This window comes from Balaenoptera ricei, chromosome 9 (genome assembly GCF_028023285.1).
Source record: "Balaenoptera ricei isolate mBalRic1 chromosome 9, mBalRic1.hap2, whole genome shotgun sequence".
Taxonomy (NCBI): Eukaryota; Metazoa; Chordata; class Mammalia; order Artiodactyla; family Balaenopteridae; genus Balaenoptera; species Balaenoptera ricei.
In genome coordinates, this window is record NC_082647.1 from 17,829,569 (window position 1) to 17,854,760 (window position 25,192).

Below are 25,192 nucleotides of genomic sequence, written 5' to 3' on the forward strand. Positions count from 1 at the left end.
AGGTTCGAGCCCTGGTCTGGGAAGATCCCACAGGCCGCGGAGCAACTGGGCCCGTGAGCCACAACTACTGAGCCTGAGCGTCTGGAGCCTCTGCTCCGCAACAAGAGAGGCCGCGATAGTGAGAGGCCTGCACGCCGCGATGAAGAGTGGCCCCCACTTGCCGCAACTGGAGAAAGCCCTCGCACAAAAACGAAGACCCAACACAGCCAAAAATTAAAATAATAAATAAATAAATAAATAAATAAAAAAAAAAAAAAAAAAAAGAAGCCACTCTGGGAGGAACACACGCACAAATAACAATGCTCCATGGCTGATAACAAGGGATTCCTCTTTGGAAACAGTTTTCCAAGCTTGTGGCTTGAAAAACCCTTTTGAATACCCTCAAGGATGGTAAACCTCTAGCCTTCGAGGCTGTAGTTCATTCTGCTAACAATTCGGTCATTCAAGATCAAACCTTGTAAGCCAGGTGGTATGATCAAGGTGCATACTATAGATTTTCATCAACAAAGAGAGTGACCATAGAATAATGACAAATTTTGCAGTTCATAAACTGGCTCCAAAAGTGAGTGCAGAAAAACAAAAGTATTCTGACCAAAAGCAACATGTTTGGACTAATATCTACTATTTATTGGACATTGCAAAGCACTGTGCTACACATCACATACATTATTTCAACTGTTTCTCATGGAGGCCCTATGAGGTAGGTATTGTATCCACATCTTACAGAGAACACAACAGTTTCAGAAAAATAAGCTGCTTGCCCCTGATCACACTGCAAGGGAGAAGCCAACCATAATATGATCCTAAGCAGTACAACCTGACAGGGACAAAACTTATCTCCATGTATGAAAGATCCATGTTTCCAAAGAGAAGTAGATCACTTCATTTTATAATCACATTTAGTATCAGTGGCATCACTGCCTGAAAAAAAAGGTCTCTAAACCATTCTTCCAGTTTACTAATTCTGCTAAAATGTCTTCAGAAATGGCGACATCAGTGAAGCTGTCTAACAAGCCCTCTGGAACAAAACACCCAGTGAAATGGGCCTTTATTTATATTTAGTGCAAAATACACTTCCAGGACTTGAGCTTGGAGCTATCCCCCTGCACAGATATGTATAATATTAGGTTCAAGGTTATCACTGTAATAGCAACAGATAGGAAACAACCTAAATGTTCCTCAGGGGCAGATTAAATAAATTATGGTATATTCATTCAGTAGAACCTTATGTAGCCAAAAAAAGAAAAGAGGTTCTTTGTTCCTTACCTACTGATATGGAATGACCTCCACTGGGGAAAACACTGTATATAGTTTGTTATCATTTGTATAAAAACCCCCATGTACATGTGTTTGTTCAGGCACAAAATCTTTCGCAAAAGGATACAGGAAACTAGTGAGTGCCTGACTCCAGGGAGAGGAACTAGGAGATGAGGGACAATGCAAATCACTTTGTATTGACCCAGGGGGAAAGTTAGGTATTTAAACTTCTTTTTTAATTAAAAAAAAAATTAATTGATTATATACTTGAAAAATTAATGGACTGATTATACACTTGAAAAATTACAAGGGTAATTTATGGTTGCAGAAAGAAAAACACAAAAAGTCTTCTTATGAGAATCTCTATAAAGTTATAATTTAAATACATTTTTTTAAATGTAAAAAGGCATAAAATTTCCTTTATAGACAACTTCTCATTTATCTACCATGTAATGTCAAATGTGCCTGTAATCCCATAAAATAAGTATGATTCTTATGAGAGAACAGAGCCAGATCAAATGCATCATTAGGAAAAAACATGCATACCAGACTATGAATTCTACTGAGGACAAAGGCCATTACTTTAAATACTTTTGAATTCCCCAGTTCCTGATAGGGTTCTCAGAACAGGGTTTCTTGGTTAATGAACAGCAAATTGATTTATTGGTTAAATTAGCAACTATGGAGCTTCCTGACAACAACATAAAATTAGTGGATAATTCACCAGAAACTGGCTTCTAGATTTTCATTTTAATTACTACTTTGAAACAACATAATTTAGTACCAAAGGTTTAAACACCCAATATAATTGCTAGACTGTGAAATCAGCATTATTTATATCTCATCAGCTATACAAAACTCATCAATTTTTCTTTTGAAAACGGTAGTAGAAATCCCAAAGAGTAAGGGAGAGACTACTAATTAAAGGTCATGTTTACTAATCTAGCACCATAATTCCATTCTCAGGACCTCCCAAGTGGCTGGAAGGAGGAAGGGAAGAAGTGAGGATGTTGGAAAAGTAAGGGCTGTTCTTAACTTGTGGCCCCATTTGTGCTGTAAGGCAATGCAGGGTCTAGCAAAGAAGAAAATTGCTGAGGCTGGAGATGAAAACAAAAGCTTTTGGTTCAGATGGTAAACGAGGCCCTCAAGAACAGTAGAATCAGTTTATCCAGGAGGCAGTGCTGGAGTCGGCCTCATGAACTAGGGGGTTTCTTCTTGGCGTCCACGTCCTTTTTAATTTCTTCAAGTTTTTTAGCCAGGTTTGGTATCTTTAAAGAGAAAAGAGATTATTATCATTTCGCATCTACCTAATCAATATTTTTTCATTTCTCTTCCTCTAAATATAAATGGTTTTTTTACTTTTCCTCTAAAAGAAACCTGCTCAACAGTGGTCTTTCTTAGCCTCATAACTGCCTAAGAAGGATACCAAAAGATGTAAGTTAAAGTAGGCTCCCTCCCCAAAAGCCAGACCCTGACTTCTACTTTTGTATACCCACTTAGCCCCTCAATCCAGTGCCAAGTAAAAGTTGTACATATAAACAATAAATGTGACATAAATTAACAAGCACCTGCCTAGAAAACCACATGACTCAAGTGAAGGTTGACAAAGGGAATTCCCTTTATCACACTAAAAGCTTCACTATAAAACAAATCAAAAGTTAATATCATGTTTCCCTTCCTTATCTCTTTAAAGTAAGCATTACCTTTTAGGATCCCCATTCATGGGCATTTGTGCCACCTGATTTTCAACTTCCCCATCTGTAAAGTGAAGCTAATACAACTCCCTACTTCACAAAATGCTGTCCTCCTTATATGTGCTGCACTATATGAATCCACCTCCAAATTACTCAGTCATCTCTACTACTGGGTAGGGTGCTGAAAAGATTGTCCAATTAAAGTATCACTTCACATGATTTTCCACAGAACTGTAAGAATCTAACAGTGTTACTCTGTGCTAACAAACCCAGCTCAGGATCACCATGAGACCACCTAAACTGATGGGATTTTGCACTCTTATGGTGACAGGCGCTTCTGTGAGTTCTGTTATTTTTTCAAACAATGGAAAATCTTTCTACAAAATTCAGGACTTTTTCCTCAGACCTATGGATCTTGTTTATGCTGGAAGGCATACCTTACTTCAGCAAACACAAGTCACTATGTATTAGTTACATGAAATCAAGGAAGACGTGAATATGGTCACTTACGTCATAGTTCTGAGCCAGGTACATTCCCACCACGTTGCCAAGAGTAAATCCAAGCTGTAAGGATAGAACAGGAAGAGTCACACTGGAGACGGAGCTCTGTGCCATCCGATACCACACCAGATTACATGGATAATATTCTCCTAAGGAGCGCAGGACAGTTATAAGACCCCGGTGTCCAGGCTAGGGCCGTGCATAGCATGAAATTCACATCTTTCTTCTATAAAATAAACACAGAAATATCCTCCCAAAAGGTTAAAGAGTATACGAAAGAATATACGGTAGCACTGAACACACTGACCTTATAAATATTTGGCTGTAAGTTCTAGAAACTCAAGCCAAAATTCTGATTTTTGTTAAAAGCTCGTTTACTTATTTTTATTTCTTTGGTTATGAGATTTGTTATTTCTTGCTACATCAAGTAAAAAGTATTCAATTTTAAAAAGTATTCAGCTAAATCATAGGATCTTAGAAAATGAAGGGACCTTCACAGTTCAATCTCTTCATATTGCAAGAGGCACCTGAGGCCTAGGACAGGGTCATTCATAACAGGAGCACAGGACAACCTAAATTAGATTCACACTCAAACACTAAAATATACAATGACATGAAGCAGGAAGCTGACATGCAACTGAGACAGCACATGGTTTAGCACTCTGCCGTGGGTGGAGTCTAACGGGCAGGGCACTTAAGACCTGCAGAGAACACAGGTACCCTAACCATCTCTTAATCAGTGACAAGAGAGACGGGCACGATTTTTAGAGAACTGTAAGTGTTTATCCCACTGGCTGACTTTTCCTGAACAAAAACTGTTTCATGAAAATTTAAAGCACTGCCTTCACACCAAAAGAGTTTCAAAGTTCCTTAAGGTTGGAGTTTTAATGATGATCTATAATTTCCTGGGTTTTTTCCCCCAATAATTAAAAATCTCCAACTGAACGCCTAACTTCTAATTTTATAAATTTGAACTGGCATCTGATTTTTTTAATCATTTTCTTTAATCAGTGTCACTCCTATGCAATACACAGCAGAGGTTAACAGAGAAAAACTAAGCGCAGCACTTAACGCTAATGGTCATATGTGGTGTGGTCGAATTGTCTTCAAGCTGGAGAACTTCAGAACACAGCTGGATCCTTAATAAGTTTTAAGCTTACTAAGCTTTAAACACCAAAAGCATAATTTAAATAGGTTTGTTGTAAGTTAAGAAGCATAAAAGAGGCTATCAAGTCTAATCATAGACCATTTTCTGATCATTTGATTAATCAAACATATCTTGTGAATATTTTTACCAATGGGCACCAAGAAGCAAAATGATTTTTTTCACTCCTATGGGTTGAAACCAGGCAGTTAGAAGTTTTCCAAATCCAGAAAGAGTATTAAATTTGCTTAAAAAAAGAGGGGAAAAAAATCATCTAAGAATGTTAGCTCTAACACCAAACAGAAAGAACAGAGGGTTTGAAATATTTCAAGAAAAATAAATTAGAGTTCTGGTTCTACCACTGTCTAGCTGTGTACCTTTAGGCATGACACTTAACCTCCTTGGCGCTTTGCTGATCTGAGTTTCCTGATTTATAAAACATTATACTAACAATGTTCCTTCTAGCTCCAACATTCTAGGATTCTTGGTTCTTACCACGTGTGTCTCAAAATAAATATGGCATATCTAATGTGTCTTCATTTTGGCAATTTCACGAGGCATCAGGGCACATGAAAAAAACAGCAGTTATTTTAAAACACAAAACAAAAACCATGGGTCTCTAGACAAGTCATATCCAATTCCAGTTTCAGAATACTGCTAGGTCTACCAATGGCATATTGTAAAATTACATACACAACATGAGAGAAATGGGCACATGAAGAGAAATTTGAGGAAAATGCATGACACCAGAAAAGCATTCATATGTTGTTCATGGGATACTCAATAGACAAGTTTAGACAGGTAAAAAATTTTAATCTGAATAAATAAAGGATCTCAAAAAATAAAATCTAAATCTGAGGAACAGGGACTCATTAGTCTGAGAAGTTAGACTGGAGCCAGAGTACAAAACGTCTCGAATGAGTCTGAAGCCTCTCTGCAGGCCAAGAATGCTTAACCTCCTCCAGGCCAAGACCTGGAAGCCTCCTAAGTGGTCCATCCGGATGGCTGGATGCTATCCCCATGGTCTTCCTCCACATCACACGGTCCCCCCATAGTACTCCCTGCAGAGAAGATAGTGCAGAAGGAAGGCAAATGCGTTCTTCCCAAGCTCAACACTAAATACATCACTATTATGTCCTCTCTGCCATCATTTTGAGACTTTAGGAATACGCAGCTTCTTCTCACAAACATATTGGGGACAATAAATGGTGAAACACCAGAAGTCTGGGGACTGAGGAGTGACATGAGCGAAGTAATGTAGAGGACAAACAAATGAGAAGAAATCTGAAAAAAATCCTCCCAAATACATCTGGCCTCCAAAGGTTTTGATTAAAGGATTACAGTCCCTTATACCCTGAAAATCAATTTCATATCCAGCCCTGTGAAAAGATTATAAGACGGGCTCTATCTTAAAGAATTTATATGATGTATAGAAAGAAAAGCTACATATAAGTAAAATAGTTATGTAACAACAGAAAGCAGCACCCAGCACAGGACCTTGAATGTAATAGATGCATGAAAAACCAGAACTGGGTCGTGCATTAAGTAACAAAATGAGTGATACAGAAGTGATTCTTTTAAGAAACCATACCTGAAAGAGATCGGTGTACCTCAACTTGTTATTAAAGGTTCTAAAGATGCTGAGGAAGTGTTAAAATTTAAACTGGAAAGGGACGTGACTGTGGAGAATCAAGGTACAAGATAGGAATGACATGTGATGACCTGAATAAAAGAAACAGGCCCAATTAGAAAAGTGGATTTGAACTAAAAAATGGAGAGAAATACTAGTACAGAGAGCTGGGTAGGGCTAGCTGATGGACTTCAAAAAACAAGCAATGGAGTTTAGTTCATTTACAAAATGGTGGGGAGCCACTGACTGCTCTTTACCAGCAGCAACATGATGAAAGCACTGCTTTGTAAGCATTCACCTGACAGCTGTTCCCAAAAAAGGCTGAAAAAATACAGATTAGAGAAGGCACATGGGATAGCAAGCAAACAGGAATGAATTGTTTTTCTTCTTTAAAATCAATGAAGATCAATGGAATAGAATAAAGGGTCCAGGAATAAACCCTTACATTTATGGTCATGTGATTTTCAACAAGGGTGCTAAGACATCCAGTGGGGAAAGAATGCTGGGACAACTGGATATCCACATGCAAAAGAATGAAGTTGGACCCCTACTTTACATCAAAAACAAAACTTATCTCAAAATGGATCAAAGACCTAAATGTAAGACTTAAAACTGTAAATCTCTTAGGAGAAAACATACGAATAAATCTTCATGATCTTGGGGTAGGCGATGGTTTCTTAGATATGACACCAAAAGCACAAGTAACAAAAGAAAAAAATAGATAAATTTGATTTTATCAAAATTTAAAACATTTGTGTTTCAAAGAATACCAACAAGAAAGTGAAGAGAACCCACAGAATGAAATAAATATGTGCAAATCATATATCTGATAAGGGACTTGTACCCAGAATACATAAGGAATTCTTATGACTGAATGATAAAAAGACAACCCAATTTTAAAAGAAGCAAAGGATTTGAATAGACACTTCTCCAAATGAGATATACAAATAAACGGCCAACAAACACATGAAAACATCATTAGTCATGAGTCATTAAGGAAATGCAGATCAAAACCACAATGAGGTGTCTCATCGCACCCACTAGGACGACTTAAATCCAAAAGATGTATAAGTGTTGGCAAGGATATGGAGAACCTTCATACGTTGCTGGTGGGAATGCAAAATGATGTAGCCACTTTGGAAAAGTCTTGCAAATCCTCAAAAAGCTGAGCACAGAATTACCATCTGACACAGCAATTCTACTTTAGGGTATACAACCCAGAAAACTGAAACATGCACCTACACAAAAACTACATGAATGTTCACAGCAAGATTACTCATAACAGCCAAAAGGTGGAAACAACCCAAATGTCCATCAACTGGTGAATGAATTAACAAAACGTGGCATATTCACACAATGTAATAATAATCAACCATAAAAAGGAATGAACTCCTGATTCATGCTACAACATGGATAAACCTTGAAAACATTACGCCAAGTGAGAGGCAGTCAGAAAAGACCACGTATTGTGTGATTTAACTTATAGGAAATGTCCAGAACTGGCAAATCCAGAGAGACACAAAATAAATTAGTGGTTGTCCAGGGTTAGGGGTGAGGGGACTGAGAAATGAATGCTAATGGTATGGAGTTTCTTTGTGGGGGGCAATAAAATATTAGATATAAAAATTAGATAGTGGTGACACTTGCACAACTCTGTGAACATATTAAAAAACCACTAAATCCTACACTTTAAATGGGTGAATTGTATGATATGTGAACTAACTGTATCTCAAAACTATTAAAAAAAAAAAACAGGGGCTTCCCTGGTGGCGCAGTGGTTGGGAGTCCGCCTGCCAGTGCAGGGCACACGGGTTCGGGCCCTGCTCCAGGAGGATCCCACATGCCGCAGAGCGGCTAGGCCCGTGCGCCATAACTACTGAGCCTGTGCTCTAGAGCCCGCGAGCCACAGCTACTGAAGCCCGTGCACCAAGAGCCTGTGCTCTGCAACAAGAGAAGCCACTGCAATGAGAAGCCCGCGCACCGCAACGAAGAGTAGCCCCCGCTCGCTGCAACTAGAGAAAAGCCCACGCGCAGCAACAAAGACTCAACTCAGCCAAAAATAAAATAAATAAATAAATTTATAAAAAAAAAAAAAAAAACAGTAAGATTTGGGACTTCCAGGGCTTCCCTGGTGGCGCAGTGGTTGAGAATCTGCCTGCCAATGCAGGGGACATGGGTTCGAGCCTTGGTCTGGGAAGATCCCACATGCCGTGGAGCAACTAAGCCCGTGCACCACAACTACTGAGCCTGTGCTCTAGAGCCCGCGTGCCACATCTACTGAGCCCACGTGCCACAACTACTGAAGCCCTCACGCTTACAGCCCGCGCTCCGCAACAAGAGAAGCCACCTCAATGAGAAGCCTGCGCACCGCAACGAAGAGTAGCCCCCGCTCGCCGCAACTAGAGAAAGCCCCCACGCAGCAACAAAGACCCAATGCAGCCAAAAATAAAATTATAAATTTATTAAAAAAAAAAATAAGCCCAAGTGTGTTACAATGTGTAAGAATATTGGAAAGCACTGAGATGCAGTATGCAAAAGCCGAGGGAGGAGGGATTAAAGAGGTGATTAAGAGTACCAGGTACTGCTGCTCTGAGAGATAAGAAAAAGCAATGCATTACCCCAGTAACAGTACACAAGCCACGAGCAGTGCCCATCATATCAGGTTTCCCTTTAAAAGCTTCAAAAGTTTCCTTACACCAAACTGGCTAAACCATGCTGCAATTAAGGAAGCTACTGCAGTAAAAGCAAGGGGGAAGAGGCAGCAGGACCACAGCAGCAAGTTTCGATACAGGGATGATGGGCAAATATTTTAATCCAAGGAGAAATGAACAATGAAAAGAAGATATAAGGAACACAATCAGGTGCAGTGGTTTTCAAATACTGTTCCAAGAAATGACAACCGCAGAAAACATCTTGGAGGGTTCCAAAATGGGTGATGACAGAGCACCCTCCAAGATATTTAACTTGTGACTATCCCGTCACTTCCAAAACCTGTTGCATCACTACCCTTCTGACGAAAACTGATCCCCATTCCTGAGCAGAAACTCAGAGTACAACTGATACCTTGCCAAGAGAAACTGAACAATATCTGAGTCCTTACTGTCATTGTTTCAAGTACTTCAATGTATTAACTCATTTTTAATCCTCACAATAAAACCATGAAGTAGGCTCCCATTTTCAGATGTGGAAACTGAAGCATAAAGAATTTAAATAACTTGCCCAAGTTCCCACTGCTTAAAAATGATGATTCAAAGGCAGGAGTCTGATTCTGGAATCTGACCTCTTAAGCACTAGGACATGATGGCTGGTCACAGGTTAAAAGCTCGAGGAGATCTTAGGGATCATCTACATCAACCCCATTGTTTTATAGATGAAATGGCTGAAAGCAAGGAGAAAGATTCGCCCAAGTTCAAATGAGCTAGTGAATCATTTGACAGAGGTAGAATCAAGGTAAAGTAATGCTATCACTTCTTTCAACAAATGTAATGAGGAGGTGGGAGAACATCCGTGTTACTTCTGAGCTAGGAATTTAATGAATGGCTTCGGCATCTCTCCTTAAATGCTGAGAATTCTGAATTTGCATTATCAGTCACATCCATATTCATACACAGCAAAAGTTTATTTCAAAACCAAATAAAGGGCTTCCCTGGTGGCGCAGTGGTTGAGAATCTGCCTGCCAATGCAGGGGACACGGGTTCGAGCCCTGGTCTGGGAAGATCCCACATGCCGCGGAGCGACTAAGCCCGTGTGCCACAACTACTGAGCCTGCGCGTCTGGAGCCTGTGCTCCGCAGCAAGAGAGGCCGCGATAGTGAGAGGCCCGCGCACCACGATGAAGAGTGGCCCCCGCTTGCCACAACTAGAGAAAGCCCTTGCACAGAAACGAAGACCCAACACAGCCAAAAATAAATAAATAAATAAATAAAATTAAAAAAAAAAAAACCAAATAAAGTCACTCTGCAAAGGTACTTACAAAGTTAAGTGTAAATGAATCCATGTCCTTCCTCCCAGTTATCAATGAGCTACGGCTGTATAGAAGACTCAATTACATCGTCTTACACTTTGGGGCTGACACTGTCTTTAACCTGAGTGTTTCCTACAACCATATGGCAGTAATTATTTCTATTGACTCCTAAGCTAATACCCAGTTAGGACACTGGAGAAACTTCCAGAAGCAGAGGTGTAGCCATGTCTTGTTTGGGTAGTTTACGTCAAGGATACTCTCTTTCGGCCTAGAGATTGAAAAATTAATTACCATCTCAAAAAGGACAGAGGGGCACCTTTTCTTCTTTAATCTCTTTCATAAAGAACGTAACATTTGGGAAAGTATCTCATCCCAAGAGCACTCAATTTCCATCGGCCACCTGGAAGGTATTAGAATACCTGCCTCTTATCAGAATCAGAATTTAAACATCCAGTTTTGAAGGCACGAAAACCTGGAAGAAAGACTTTCACCTGGAAGTTTGGCAGGTCCTCCTGAAACCTTCAACCAGGCAATCTTTGAAACACACTGGGGCTTTGCCAGAAAACCCGCTTTCAACTGAAGTAAAGACCCATGAAAAATAATTTGTTTACTCATGGTAACAGTCGTTTTACCCTACAGTTAGCATTTTGGAAAAATTATTTGTACACCAGGGCCTGACTCAGGCCAGCAACCAGCCGTCCTCCGTCTGGAAGCTATAAAAGGTCTGACGAGGGCTTCCCAGGCCTCTAAAACTCTAGCGGTTTACTCCTTCAGAGTTTATTCCTGGCCCTCCTACGTTCTCAAAGACGCCAACCAGCAGGGCTCTCAGTCGGGGACGGGGTATGTGTCTACGTCAGGGGGTGGCAGGGCAGAAAAGTCATTAAGGCCCCCGGGAGCCTTAACTCGAGGAATACACAAAGCACGCGGACACGTCACAGAAGAGCTTTGAAAACGCACGCTCTGACCCCTCAAAAGTTTTAGGGACTTGAAGGGCGGCAGAAAAATGCCGGCAAAAGGATTGGGTGAGGCAGAAACAAAACCCCGAGGCCCACCCCGACAGGCGACTAGCAGGCGCGGGGGCAGTGGGACCCGAGGGACCCACGCCCAGGGCCCCCAGCTCGCTCCTCGGCAGCTCCACTCACCAGGAACTGGAGCATAGTGTCAGCAAGGAGGACTCGTAGGTCGGCTGCAGCTCCGTGGGCCGTCCGAAAGTGCCTCCCCCGGCGCGACGGGCGGAGCCCGCGGCCGACTTCCGGCTCACGCCCCGCTCCGCCCCTCGGCACCTCCCGCCTCCCCTCACCCGGAAGCGGCTCCGGGCGCCCCCTGGCGGAGCTCCTCGGGATCACCTCCTGAACTGACCGCCCGGCGCGAGCGTGCGGGGCCGGCTAGGAGCAAGTCCCAAGCCCCAAGCCGGGTTTGCGTTAGCTTTGAACATTCAGATTCCAAGGCCCAGTCCTCAAATCCCGCTTCTGTAAAGCCGGGTCGGGGCCCAGGAATCTGTATTATTAACCGGCATCGCCACACTTATGATCCACAGCCAGTCTTAGAACTCCCGGACCTAGAAGGATCACAGCAGGCGGTGGTTCCCATCCCCACGTGCAAAGCGGAATCACCTGTGGAGCTTTTGCGATATACTCCACTGGGGCCCCAAGCAGAGTTGTATTTTTCAAAAGCTCCACAGATATGCTGTGTAACCTGCGTTGAGGATCTGTGATAGAGGTTAAGTAGTAAGATGGAGGCCTTTGGAGTCTGGCACAGCTGGGTGCAATTCATGACTGCCGTGCACTTCCTGGGGCAGCCAGAAACGAGTTACTTAACCTCCCTGAAGATTGCTTTTCTTCAGTGTAAATGGGGCTAGCACCAGCTCCCTTGCTGAACTGTAGGGGGATCAAATGAGACAAGGTAAGGGATCCATAAATGCTTGTCATGTGTCGGGTGTGGACAGTGAGATCTGGAAGACCTCTTCCTGGCCTCTCTGCACACAGAGCTGCCACCTCCTACTCCTGGTCTTCGAATCCCTCCACAACCTCCATCAACACACACACTTACAAAGCAAGACCACCGTCTTCTCTTTGCTCTCAGCCTTTTGAATTCACCCTTATCTGCTATATTAAGTAGAACTCTGGTTTCCAATAATAAAAACAAAATCATATTAGCTTAAACCAAATGAGAGTGTATTATACAGTAGACAACAAGGAGGAATAGGAAAGCTATTAGGAATTAAGCAGCATTTCCTCTCCATTTCTGCCCTTCTCCATATATCTGTCTCATTGTTCTCTCTCTTTGCTTTACGTTTTTTTTTCTGCTTTCCAGAATATGGCCACTGTTACTTAAATTTACTCATTAAATGGTCCATCCAATAGAAAGACTGGATCACTCTTTCATTACCATTTTCAAATACCTGGGAAAGGAACGATGATTCGTGTCAGTTGCTTTCCAATCAATTGTAACTAGAAGGGACAGGGTCTCTTTGAACTAAAGTGGCTGCCAAGAGGAAGGAGATGCTGGTAGATGGCTGTAACACACTCTACTTTCCAATATGTTTAGGTTAAAACTTGAGTCAGTCAAGTCTTGACCAGGGCTTCTCAAAATTAATGTGCATTCAGATAACCTAGGGATCTTGTTAAACTGCAGATTCTAATTCAACATATCTGAGTTGGGTCCTGAGAGTCGGTATTTCTACTAAGCTCCTAAGAGATGCTGCTACTAGTGGTCTGTGAACCATGCTTTGAGTTACAAGACACCAGACTATAAGCTACACGAGGGTGAGGACTTTATCTATTTGGTTCACAACTCCATTCCTAGTGCCCAGAAAGTGAACACAATATTTATTGAAATTCCTTGTATAAAACCTTGTCTCCTCCTTACAGATAAAGCCTTAAATGAAGTCTGGCTTTTCCCCTAAGGCCTTTTCAAAGGCTCTCTCTCCATAACCCCAAATAACCATGAGGCATGGAAAAGAAAGGCAGGATTCTTTGACTACTTTCAGGTTATTATTTAAATGTTCTCATATTTTAAAAACCTCCTTTAAAATTCATGTCTTCCCTCTACCCCTTCACAATGCCTTAACTTACTGACTTCCTAGGCAGTCCCCTCATTCACTGAAGGTTTGGCATCTAACAGCCTTCCATTCAGTCCCAAGCTATCATCATCATGGGTGACTTCAAAGGCCATGAACACTTGTATGTTCAAAGAATCCTTACCTCTAATGACTTTGATCCCCACACCACTTCAGCAATCCACCATCATGTTCATAACCCACACTTTGTCACCTCCTGGACCTGCTCCACCTGTGAAGTATTACATTCCAAAATCCTACCTTCTATCCTATCAACACTTTGACCTTAGCCAGATGTCCAGTCTCTCAGCTGTTCCACATTCTCACAAGCTATGAGCTTCCTCCAGGCTTCACCCTTTTCTATCTGGTCTAAACCCCCAAGAGATCAGAACTTCAGTCAAGGACCATTAGCCTCAAATTTCATATCCATTGCCATTCTATGATACTTGCCTTTCAAAATTTTAATTCTTGATCAGTCTGCCTTTTTCAGTTCCATACCAGTGATTCTGAGCATCAAATGCGTATAACATGGATCATTCAACAAATGATATTGATCTAATGAGGTTCACTGTTATTTTTCCACCTGGAAAAAATAATGTTGGGTTCCTACTTCACACTTTACACATAAATAAGTTACAGATAAATAACAACCTAAACAAAACAAAGCAAAACAAAAAGAAATATTAAAATCACTAAAAAGGGAGAAATTCTTTTATAATTTCCAAATTTGAAGGTTTTTCACATGACCCACATGGTACAAAACCCAGAAGCCATAAAAGACTGATAAAATCAACTACATACAAATAAAAAATTTTCTGTATGGCAGAAAGGAAGAGAGAAAGAGAAAGAAAGAAAAACATTATTTGTAAAATAAGTGACAAGGCCTAATTTTCTTTATGTAAAAGAGCTCCCACAATTCATTGAGACCAACAATCCAATAAAATGTGGTCAAAGGATATGAACAGCTCATAGAAAAGGAAATACAAATGGCTCAAACATATGGAAAGATACTCAGTGACATTCACACTAAGAGAAATGTAAATTACTACCATAATGAGGTGTCATTTTTCTCCTGATTAGCAAAAATCAAAAAGCTTGATTATACACTGTATTGGAAAAAGTAGGGAAACAGGCATAGCTATACAGTACTAATGGGGATACAAATTTTTGTTGTTGTTGTTGTTTTGGCTGCGTTGGGTCTTTGTTGCTGCGCGTGAGCTTTCTCTAGTTGCGGCGAGCGGGGGCTACTCTTCGTTGCGGTGCGTGGGCTTCTCATTGAGGTGGCTTCTCTTGTTGCAGAGCACGGGCTCTAGGCGCGTGGGCTTCAGTAGTTGTGGCTCGCAGGCTCCAGAGCACAGGCTCAGTAGTTGTGGTGCACGGGCTTAGCTGTCCCACAGCATGTGGGATCTTCCAGGACCAGGGCTCGAACCCGTGTCCCCTTCATTGTAGGCGGATTCTTAACCACTGCAGCACCAGGGAAGTCCGGAAACATATTGCTAAAAACTTCTGTGGAGGACAATTTGGCCAAAACTATCAGAAGTGTAAATGAGCATATCCTTTATCTCAGCAATCGCATGAACTTGTGTATATTCAAAAACATTCATCGTGGCAAAAAAAAAAAAATAGAAATGTTAATAAGTGAGTAAATCATGCTATATACATACATTGAAATACTGTGTGTACATGTGTGTTTGTGAGAGAGACAGAAAGAGAGGGAGAGGTTTTATATGTGTTGATATAGAAAGATCTTCAGTATAAGTGGAAAAAAGCAAAGTGTTGGTATGGCAAATAGAAAAAGAAGAAAGAAAGAAAGAAAAACATCATTTGTACCTATGACAAGGGACTAATTTCCTTTATATAAAGAACTCCTACATATTTGAGGCATATGACAGAGGCAATATTACCGATCGGTGAGAAAGCATGGGCTATTCAATGAATCATAAAAAGAAGATTGATTATCCACATGGGAAAAAAGTAAGTAAAGTAAAACTAGATCATGGACATTCACATGCAAAAAAATGAATCTAGACACAGACCCTTCACAAAAATTAATCAAAATGGATCATAGACCTAAATATATAACACAAAACTATAAAACTCCTAGAAGATAACATAGGAGAAAACCTAGATAACCTTGGGTATAGTGGTGCCTTTTTAGATACAACACCAAACACACAATCCATGAATGAAATAAATGATAAGCTAGATTTTAATAAAATTAAAAACTTCTGCTCTGCAAAAGACATTATCAACAGAAATAGAAGACAAGCCATCAACTGGGAGAAAACATTTGCAAAAGATGAATCTGATACAGGACTGTTATCCAAAATACACAAAGAACTTTAAAACTCAACAATAAGAAAACAAACAACCTGATTTTAAAATGGACCAAAGACCTTAACAGACACCTCACCAAAGAAGATATACAGATGGCAAATAAACATATGAAAAGATGCTTCACATCATGTCATCAGGGAAATGCAAATTAAAACAACAATGAGATACCACTACACATCAATTAGAATGGCCAAGATCCAGATCACTGATAGCAGCACCAAATGCTGGAGAGGATGTGGAACAATAGGAACTCTCATACACTGTTGGTGGGAATGCAAAATGGTACAGCCACTTTGGAACAGTTTAGTGGTTTCTTACAAAACTAAACATACTCTTACCATATGATCCAGCAATCATGCTCCTTGGTATTTACCCAAAGGAGTTGAAAACTTATGTCCACACAAAAACCTGCACATGGATGTTTACAGCAGCTTGGAACATAATTGCCAAAACTTGGAAACAACCAGGATGTCCTTCAGTAGGTGAATGCATAAGTAAACTGGTATATCCAGATAACGGAATACTATTCAGTGCTTAAGAGAAAAAAAAAAGAGCTATCAAGCCACGAAAAGACATGGAGGAAGCTTAAATGCACATTACTAAGTGAAAGAAGCTAATCTGAAAAGGCTACTTACTATATGATTCCAACTATACGACATTCTGCAAAAGGTAACTATATGACATTATGGAGACAATAAAAAGGTCGTTGGTTGCCAGGGCGGGTGGAGAAATGATTAGGCATAGGCAAATCGCAGAGGATTTTTAGAGCAGTGAAAATATGATGTACGATGTTACAATGAAGGACATACGTCATTATTCATTTGTTCAAACCCATAGAATGTACAACACCAAGAGTGAACCCTAAGATAAAAACCATGGACTTCAGCTGATTATGATGTGTCAGTATAGGATGTAGGAACATCCTTGGTAAAAATGTACCTGGTGAGTGATGTTGATAACAGGGGAGACTATGCAGGTGTAGCTATAGGGAGTATTTGGAAAATCTCTGTATCTTCCTCTTAATTTTGTTGTAAAACAAAAATTGCTCTTAAAAAAAGTATGACAATTGGAAGTGTTATCAATGGTGTGGACGAACAGGAGCTCTCACCCTATGGGTAGGAGAAAATTGGTACAATCCCTAAGAAAAATATTGCAATGTCTAGTGAAATTGAAGCATTTAATCTCCAACTCAGAATTTCCATTTTTGGTTGCATCATCCAGAGAAGCCCTCTTATATGTATGATAATCATTATTGCAGCACTGCTGGTAATAGCAAAATATTGGGAACTTAAATGTCTACCAGCTCACCAATAGTAGAATGAATAAATTAGGGTATTTGTAAAATGCAATACTATAATTCAATAAGTATAATAAATGAGCATGAGGGATTATCAAAAACACCATGTTAAACAAAACAAACAAAAAAACCAACCTGCAAATTGCTTCATAATATGACGACATACTATGATGACACAGACGGTCCAGTTGTCCAGACTCCACGCTTCCGATGCAGGGGGCACGGGTTCCATCCCTGGTAAGGGAACTAAGATCCCACATGCAGTGCAGCCAAAGAAAAGAAAAAAAAAAAATAACCTGATGATACACATATATAAATTAACAACCTGTAAAACAATACTTTGTAATGCCTATGAATACACATATGTAGTGGAAGTATAAAGCATAAATGGGAAAGAACAACAACGAATTCTTGATGTTTATCTCTGAGAAGGAGGGAGGGCAATGGGATCAGAGAATTCACAGGAGCCTCAACTGTATCTATATATTTTTTATTTTTTTTATTTATTTTTTATTTTTTTATTTTTTTTTATTTTTTTCAAATAATGAGTACATTCTTTTTTTGGGGGGGGGGGTTATTTATTTATTTATTTATTTATGGCTGCGTTGGGTCTTCGTTTCTGTGCGAGGGCTTTCTCCAGTTGTGGCAAGCGGGGGCCACTCTTCATCGCGGTGCGTGGGCCTCTCACTATCACGGCCTCTCTTGTTGCGGAGCACAGGCTCCAGACGCGCAGGCTCAGTAATTGTGGCTCACGGGCCTAGCCGCTCCGCGGCATGTGGGATCTTCCCAGACCAGGGCTCGAACCCGTGTCCCCTGCATTGGCAGGCAGACTCTCAACCACTGCGCCACCAGGGAAGCCCTATATATTTTTTAAATTGAAGTATAGCTGACTTACAATACTGTCTTAGTTTCAGGTGTACAGCACAGTGATGTGATTCAGTAGTTTTGCAGATTACATTCCATTATAGGTCATTATAAGATAATGGGTATGATTTTCTGTGCTAAACCGTATATCCTTGTTGCTTATCTATTTTATATACAGTAGTTTGTACAATATCTGTTAATCCCATACCCCTAATTTGTCCCTCCCCCTTCTCTCTCCCCTTTGGTAATCACAGGCTTTCTGTATCTGAGTCTGTTTCTGTCTCGCATATACATTCATTTGTATTATTTTTTAGATTCCATGTATAAATGATAGCATATAATATTTGTCTTTCATTGTCTGACATTTCACTAAGCATAATATTCTCTAGGTCCACCTATGTGGCTGCAAGTGGCAGTATTTCATTTTTTATGGTTAATATTCCATTGTATATATACCACATCTTCTTAATCCAATTGTCTGTTGATGGGCACTTGGGTTGCATCCATGTCTTGGCTATTGTAAATGGTGCTTCTATGACCATTGGGGTGCATGTACCTTTTTGAATTAGTGTTATCATTTTTTCTGGATATATACCCAGGAGTGGAACTGCTGGATCATATGATAGTTCTATTTTTAGTTTTTTAAGGAAATTCCACACTGTTTTCCATAGTGGCTGCACCAATTTACATTCCCCATATTTCTTTCTTTAGAAAGATATACAGCAAATATAATTAATTTTAAGATTTGATAAAATTAGCTGTATGAAATGATAGAGTGAACAGAACACCCAGATGGGCATTTATTACCTTGACTATATTATTTGTATGATTGAAACAGTATGCAATTTAATAAAAATATTTAATTGGAATGAATGATAAAAGGTATGGTTGAAACATTTTTTAGAAACAAGATATTCATGGTCTCAGCATATCAAGCCACAGATTACTCATTGCAATGGGAAACAGAGAACCTTTACAACAGAGATGGTTTGTCAAATACTACCATAACCAAATGATCAAACAATATAATGGGACAAACTGATACGCACCTCCTGATATGACACGCTGAGGCATATCACCTGAATAATTGCAGTATTCTTGCCAAAAATGTTTAACCTGAATCTAATAAAGAAAAACCAAATACCCTTTTCAAAACAGCTAAAAAAAGTCAATGTTGTAAAAGACCCTCTCCTCCCCCAAAAGACAGAGGAACTGTTTCAGAATGAAGGAAGCTAAAGAGATAATTAAATGTAATGTGTGATAATTAAATCCTGGGTTTTAAAAAAAGTTCTAAAAGTACATTTTTGGGGCAACTGAGAAAATGTGAATATGGACTAAACATTAGAAAATATTGTTGGGAATCCCCTGGTGGTCCAGTGGTTAGGACTCCTCGCTCTCACTGCCAAAGGCCCAGGTTCAATCCCTGGTCGGGGAACTAAGATCCCACAAGCTGTGAGATACAGCCAAAAAAATTTAAAAAGGCAAACGTCTTTAAGTGTGATAATTGTATTGTGGTTAGGAAGGAAATATCCTTGTTCTTACCTGCTGAAATATTTAGTGATAAAGTGTCATGATGTCTATGACCTACTTTCAAATAGTTAAGGAAGCAAACCAGTATATATACACATAAAAAAAAGAGATAAAGCAAATGTGCAAAATGTTGATAACTGATGAAGCTAGGTGAAAGGCATATGGGTTCATTACTTTTCTTTCAACTCTTATGAAGATTCAAAGTTTGTCAAAATAAGTTGGGAAAACAATAGACAAATACTTAGAAAAGACTAGATTGTGTATGACTGCTTTTATAAATAGCTCAGCTAAAGCTCAGACAGCTATATTTAAACATCACTAATTTATCAAAACTAAAACACTAATAACTAGGAAGAAGGTACTCACCTCTTTTTGATTTTCTAATTCCACCAAACTAATTAACTCAGTAAAAACAACATATTAAGATCCTATATTTATTTAGTATTGTTGAGGAATAGATGAATCTACCTTTAAATGCTAAAACTTTTTTAAACAAGCCATCTAAAATCTCCTTCAATCTTCTTTGCTTTGCTGAAGAGCACATGCTGCATCCGGTAGCCTCTCTCCACGCCCCAGGGAACAGTGCTGAGTCAGGCGGTGTGTGCCTCGAGTGCTAGCCTCTCCCCGTCGTATTTATTACACAAACAGCATTTCTGGTCAGTCTTTTAAGTAGCATACGTGCAGCTGCAATCCTTCCTTCTTCTCCCTCCCACACACTTCTCCACTGCCCTAACTTTTGACCCCCAGTCTGCTGTAATTTTGGAAGAAATGATGGGAAAACAAAATAAAGAAACTTAGTAAATCCCAAATCTTAACTAATTCCAAATTAGCTAATATCTCTGTCCTGCAGAAGGCTTCACACTTCAGAGGTTTATAAGATGCTTTGAATCTGTGCCCCAGGCTCTTTTTGATTATTTCTGTGTTCATGCCTGTGTTCCACATGATAAAGTTTACCATATGCCTCACCAGTGGAGCAACAGTCAGTATTACTATATCTGGGACCAGTTAATTATTCATTCACATCCCTCTAAGAATGCTATTTATTAACAGGATGCTTTCCAGCTAAGGCTTGATATTTATAAGTGGTAGGCAGTAGATTAATTTCAAAATACAATAACAATGACAAAGCCTTTTATAAATGCTTAAAAAGCCATGGAAATTTTATTATAAGATTAAGGGAAACAAACCCGTAACACCATAGAACTAAGTGTTAATTTTCTGCCACTACCTGAGAGTCAAGACTCTTTTCTCTCTCAGCAGTCTCTTCTATATATCAGGCTGAAATAATTTTTGGCTGGAAACGGGAAAACGGACTTTCAGATGAGGTAGTCACGTGCACATAAATACTATCGGGCAAGAAATAGAGTGGTGATTGGGTAAATTCTTTTTCTCTAACTGCAGCCATCCTATTAACTATATGAGAAATACAGGCAGATGATTTATTTGAAAAGTTCCACAAATATTTTAAGGAACAAATGCAAGTGATTATTTTGTCATTTACACGCAGAAAAGAAAAAATAATTTTAGTAAAGAGATGGCTTGACTTTAAAGAGCATTATCATAAAAAGTGTAATGTAGCTACAAAGAGAGAAAAAATTAGAATTTTCAGACTATGCCTTTAATTTAGCATTCCGAATAATACCCCTGGGGGAAAACCATCACTGTGGAAGGATTATTTGTTGAATTCCAGATAATATTGACCATTTTATCTAGAAGATAAAACTTCAAGAGACTGACCACATATTTGTTTTTTTAAAAAGTATTTATTTATTTATTTATTTTTACCAGTGAGGACGAAACCAGGCAAAGAAGTTTACAGAAAAGAAGTCCATATATAAAGAAAGAAATAGCAAAATATCTTTTGGTCATAATTTAGAAAGAAACTATAAAAAGGAGACAGTTTTCCCCAATTCCTCTCTTCCTCAGAAGAGCATACACACAGGCTCTCAGTTCCGTGATATCCTCAGCAAGCCTCGGATACGTCTGACAAGAGCTTGTATGAAACTATAGCGAGATCGAACTTTTGAATACAATCCTTCAATGTCCAGAAGTTTCTTTTGTAGTGATTCTCCAAAAGCACTGATGGCATCAGCCTGAAGCTACAGGTAACACAGGTGACATTTCATTATTAAGTAGTCTCAAATACTTCTTTTATTCTATGTCTTCCTATTTAAAATACCTTTGAATTTTTGTAATGTGGTCCTTTCCCATGTGCCAGATTAACTCAACATTCACATTTTCCACCCTAGAATTTATTGGTATGATACTAATGTTTTTCCTTCTTTCCCTTGTTGTATAAATGTGTAAAACTTAAAATTTGCTTTAAATAGCAATAACTGTTGATATACGGAGTTTCCAGATCATGATGCCTACCCTTACTGAACCCTTACTATGTTCTAGGCTCTACCCTACGAGTCTCACACATGAAGCCTCATTTAATTCTGACAAAATGCTTACAGGTTGAATTATCATTCCCATTTCTGAGCTGAGGAAATGGAGGCTCAGAAGCTAAGTAAATTGCTCTGAGTCATGTAGCTAATAGGTGGCTACACTAGAATTCAAACTTGAAAACTATTATCTTACTAATATACCAGTCTTTCCCTTTTTACTTTCAAAAAAAAAAAAAAAGAGTATGAGAATAGAACCTTACCTGGTCTATATCATGTTGGCTCACTATAGTCAGCCCACTTCTAAAATCCAGATTGCTTTCTGAAGCGAAGGAATCTAGAGATAAAGACACAGTCAAACCAGCTTTGCAGGTGTGTGTCTACTACACAATGGAAGAACCTGATGGCAATGAACCACAGTGCCGTGAAAAGCATGGGTCAAGACTGAGAACTCTATTTCAGCTTTCAGTAAATGGAAGCCCCTAGGAAGCATTTCGCTGTTCTAGGCCAGGGTTCTCTCCCTTATTGGGTCCTAAGGGATCCAATACACGCTCATCAGTCACAGAAGGTCCCTCGAGCAACAAGGATCTTGGCCTAGGCGGACCCATTTCCATTCTTCTGGAAAATTATCTGTGACCAGAGGACTCTGGACCTGGGTCAGCCATTAACTGCAAGAAGCTGAGGAGCAGCTGAAGGCAGCCTCTACAATGCTCTTGCGCTCCACACAACTTCCCATGGACAGAAGGGAAAATACAAAACACAGCTATGCCTAGCAACTAAGCAACTCTTGATTACCTAGTCCACCCTTAGTAACCTGAACAGTAAAAAGTAGATTAAATGTAACTAGTTTTTTAAGGTGCTAAAATCTATAGGCGTTTATGGTTCACTAATTTTCAGAATAAAGTTTACCTTGCAGTCTTCTGCTTTTAAGTAAGGTCCTGGAGGCAAATAAGGAATCTTGAGAATCCGTGGGTGTGCAATGTAACAAGTAGTACTCCAGATGGCGCCAGAGAATAAACAGGCAGGTCTCTATGATAACTATAGAGGAGAGCTCAGATTAAAGGAAAACAATCTCGTCACATGATTTTGCAAAACAGTTTCTGAGGGCTTCCCTGGTGGCGCAGTGGTTGAGAGTCGGCCTGCCGATGCAGGGGACACGGGTTCGAGCCCTGGTCCGGGAAGATCCCACATGCCGTGGAGCAGCTAAGCCTGTGCGCCACAACTACTGAGCCTGCGCGTCTGGAGCCTGTGCTCCGCAACAAGAGAGGCCGTGACAGTGAGAGGCCCACGCACCGCGATGAAGAGTGGCCCCCGCTCACCACAACTGGAGAAAGCCCTCGCACAGAAACGAAGAACCAACACAGCCATAAATAAATAAATAAATAAATAAATAAATATTTAAAAAAAAAAAAAAAAAAACAGTTTCTGAGCAGGCGGGAAAAGAAGAGACTGCACCATTCAGTGATGTACCACAGCCTCAGTCTAATAAACTGGACGTAAGGTCCCTCCAGAAAGCAGCAAGATGTGCTGAGAGGAAGCGGGTGGAAACCGTGGGATGCTGTGCCAGCATAGCCTTCAGTGTCCTTGTCTCCTGTCCGGACAGAAAGTGTCTGTGTATATTATGAGGATTACTAGTTACTCTAAAAGGTAAGAAAAATATTTTCAATTTAGAAATATATCACACATTTAACTAGAAAAAAACTAACAGTAATTATGTCCCCTTCCATATGATTCTGATACACAAATAATGTGAAAATAAGTAAACAGTTCCCACATTTGAAAATTCTCTTAAAGGTCACCCTTCAAGCCCCACTATGATTCCATTAAGGATACAAGAACAAAGGGAGAGCAGTTTAGCTCGATTGTTGATCAGCTTCACCAAACGCCGCCTTGCTAGAACATATTTCTGGGTAGTGGAGATTTTATCAACACCAGCAGGCATCACAGACTGACACAACTAAGAAAAAAAACAAACACAGTATTAAGAATGACATATATTGTAACAAAAATTTAATGAAAATCTATATACTATAAGTAGTCACTTGTGATACGTACTGTGAAAAACATTCAAATAAATTTAAACATCCTTGCAGACAAGAGTTAATTATCTAATTAGGAAGCTAGTAATTTTAAAAAACGAGAGCCGAAGAAGCAGTTGAATTCACAAATGAACGTTCATCTGCTGCTTTTTGAAAGTCCAGTCCCTGAAACAGACATTTCCAACCTGCTGATGGGCCAACCAATCCTGAATTTCTTGTCAAATTAAAACAAAACAAAACAGTGGGATTTCCAAGCAGTTAGTGTCACAATGCCACGTGGAGAATTTCTATAACAGCTGTCAGGTATCTTCTGAAGAAAATGTGAATTAGACTTGTAGAGCGTAGTAAATACATGATCATCAACCAGAACGTCCCCTGATCCCTTCTCCACCTGGCATACTTGCAAGCACAATGGGTCAATTTAACGTGCAGACACTGGGTTTGGCAGCAGGTGTTCTGCAGTGGGACTGGTGGAGTGCCACACGCTTTACTGTGATGCTGCAGCTCCTTCTGCGCCTACTAGCATCACCCAGGAGCTGTGCACGAAGGGGAAGGACTGCCGGGTGTAAACCACACAATTTCAGGGATTACCTGAACCCAGTCAATAACACCTGCCTCAACCTGTACTTGCTAGCTGTGTGGCTTTGGATAAGTTAGTCAATCTTTCAGTGCCTCACTTGCTCATCTGAGAAATGGGAGACGCAACAATATCTGCCTAAGGTATTCAGGTAGAATATGTAACTCATGGCTTGGCACATCATAAACTCTCAATAAATGTCCCCTAGAATTATAAGAATGGTAAAAGGGAGTAGGCTCTGACTACTCTTAAGAGTGACACGGTGTTTTTCAGAAAACCTGGTGTGAACCAGGAATGGCTCAACATGCAGGCTGCCACAAAAGACACCACGAAGCTTCAGCACTGGCCAAGGGAAGCCTTATAGCTCAGCTGTGCCAAATGGAAAGAAAGGCAGGCTACTTAGAGAGCAGGCCCAGTAACTCAGCATCTTTAGCTACAAATAAGTGCCAGGGTATGATACTGGATCATTGAGAGAAGGCAGTCAAGTCTGATACGCCATCTCATTTGTCTGAAAAATTCACTTAACAGATACTGAAAATGCTGAAGGAACAGAGACATCTTACCTAAGGAATCACTTCTAACTGAAAAAACATCTGCACCTAAGTTTCTCAGCCCAGATTTTTAGAGTATAAATTACCAAACTCTTTATTCAAAGGCCAGCTGCTGAAATTTCTACTGAATAGCAGGTGGTTTTCTTGAACAGGTACAACTTCCTGTCACTCAGTCAAGAGTTTCTATGCTCATGAGGTGTGGTGCTTAGGTGAGGAACTCTTCTTCAAGCCACACAGAGCTCTGAGTCATTGTAATTCCTTTCATCTCACTGCATGCATCATCTTTACCTACAAGTCTGACACCAGACCCCTGGTCCTTACCAGTAAAAACAATGGCTTCTCAAAAGTCTCCATCGCTTGGGA

General features: G+C 40.0%; 2 protein-coding genes across 2 annotated transcripts in view; both read right to left on the reverse strand.

Annotated features, from left to right (window-relative positions):
* Positions 1–605: 605 nt before the first annotated feature.
* STMP1 (short transmembrane mitochondrial protein 1) lies at positions 606–11,439 on the reverse strand. The gene is made up of 3 exons (XM_059932637.1): positions 11,332–11,439; positions 3,462–3,515; positions 606–2,525 (listed from the first exon to the last, which is right to left on the reverse strand). Exons 1-3 carry the CDS (start codon positions 11,344–11,346, stop codon positions 2,451–2,453), a joined length of 144 nt encoding a protein of 47 aa, XP_059788620.1. The 5' UTR covers positions 11,347–11,439; the 3' UTR covers positions 606–2,450.
* A 9,624-nt stretch (positions 11,440–21,063) lies between these two features.
* NUP205 (nucleoporin 205) overlaps positions 21,064–25,192 on the reverse strand; it is an 82,488-nt gene continuing 78,359 nt past the window's right edge. Inside the window, exons 40-43 of the mRNA XM_059933301.1 lie at positions 23,496–23,619; positions 22,572–22,700; positions 21,926–21,999; positions 21,064–21,374 (exon numbers count right to left, since the gene is read on the reverse strand). Coding sequence (XP_059789284.1) covers positions 21,222–21,374; positions 21,926–21,999; positions 22,572–22,700; positions 23,496–23,619 — 480 coding nt within the window. The 3' untranslated portion in view covers positions 21,064–21,221. The remainder of the gene's footprint in view (positions 21,375–21,925; positions 22,000–22,571; positions 22,701–23,495; positions 23,620–25,192) is intronic.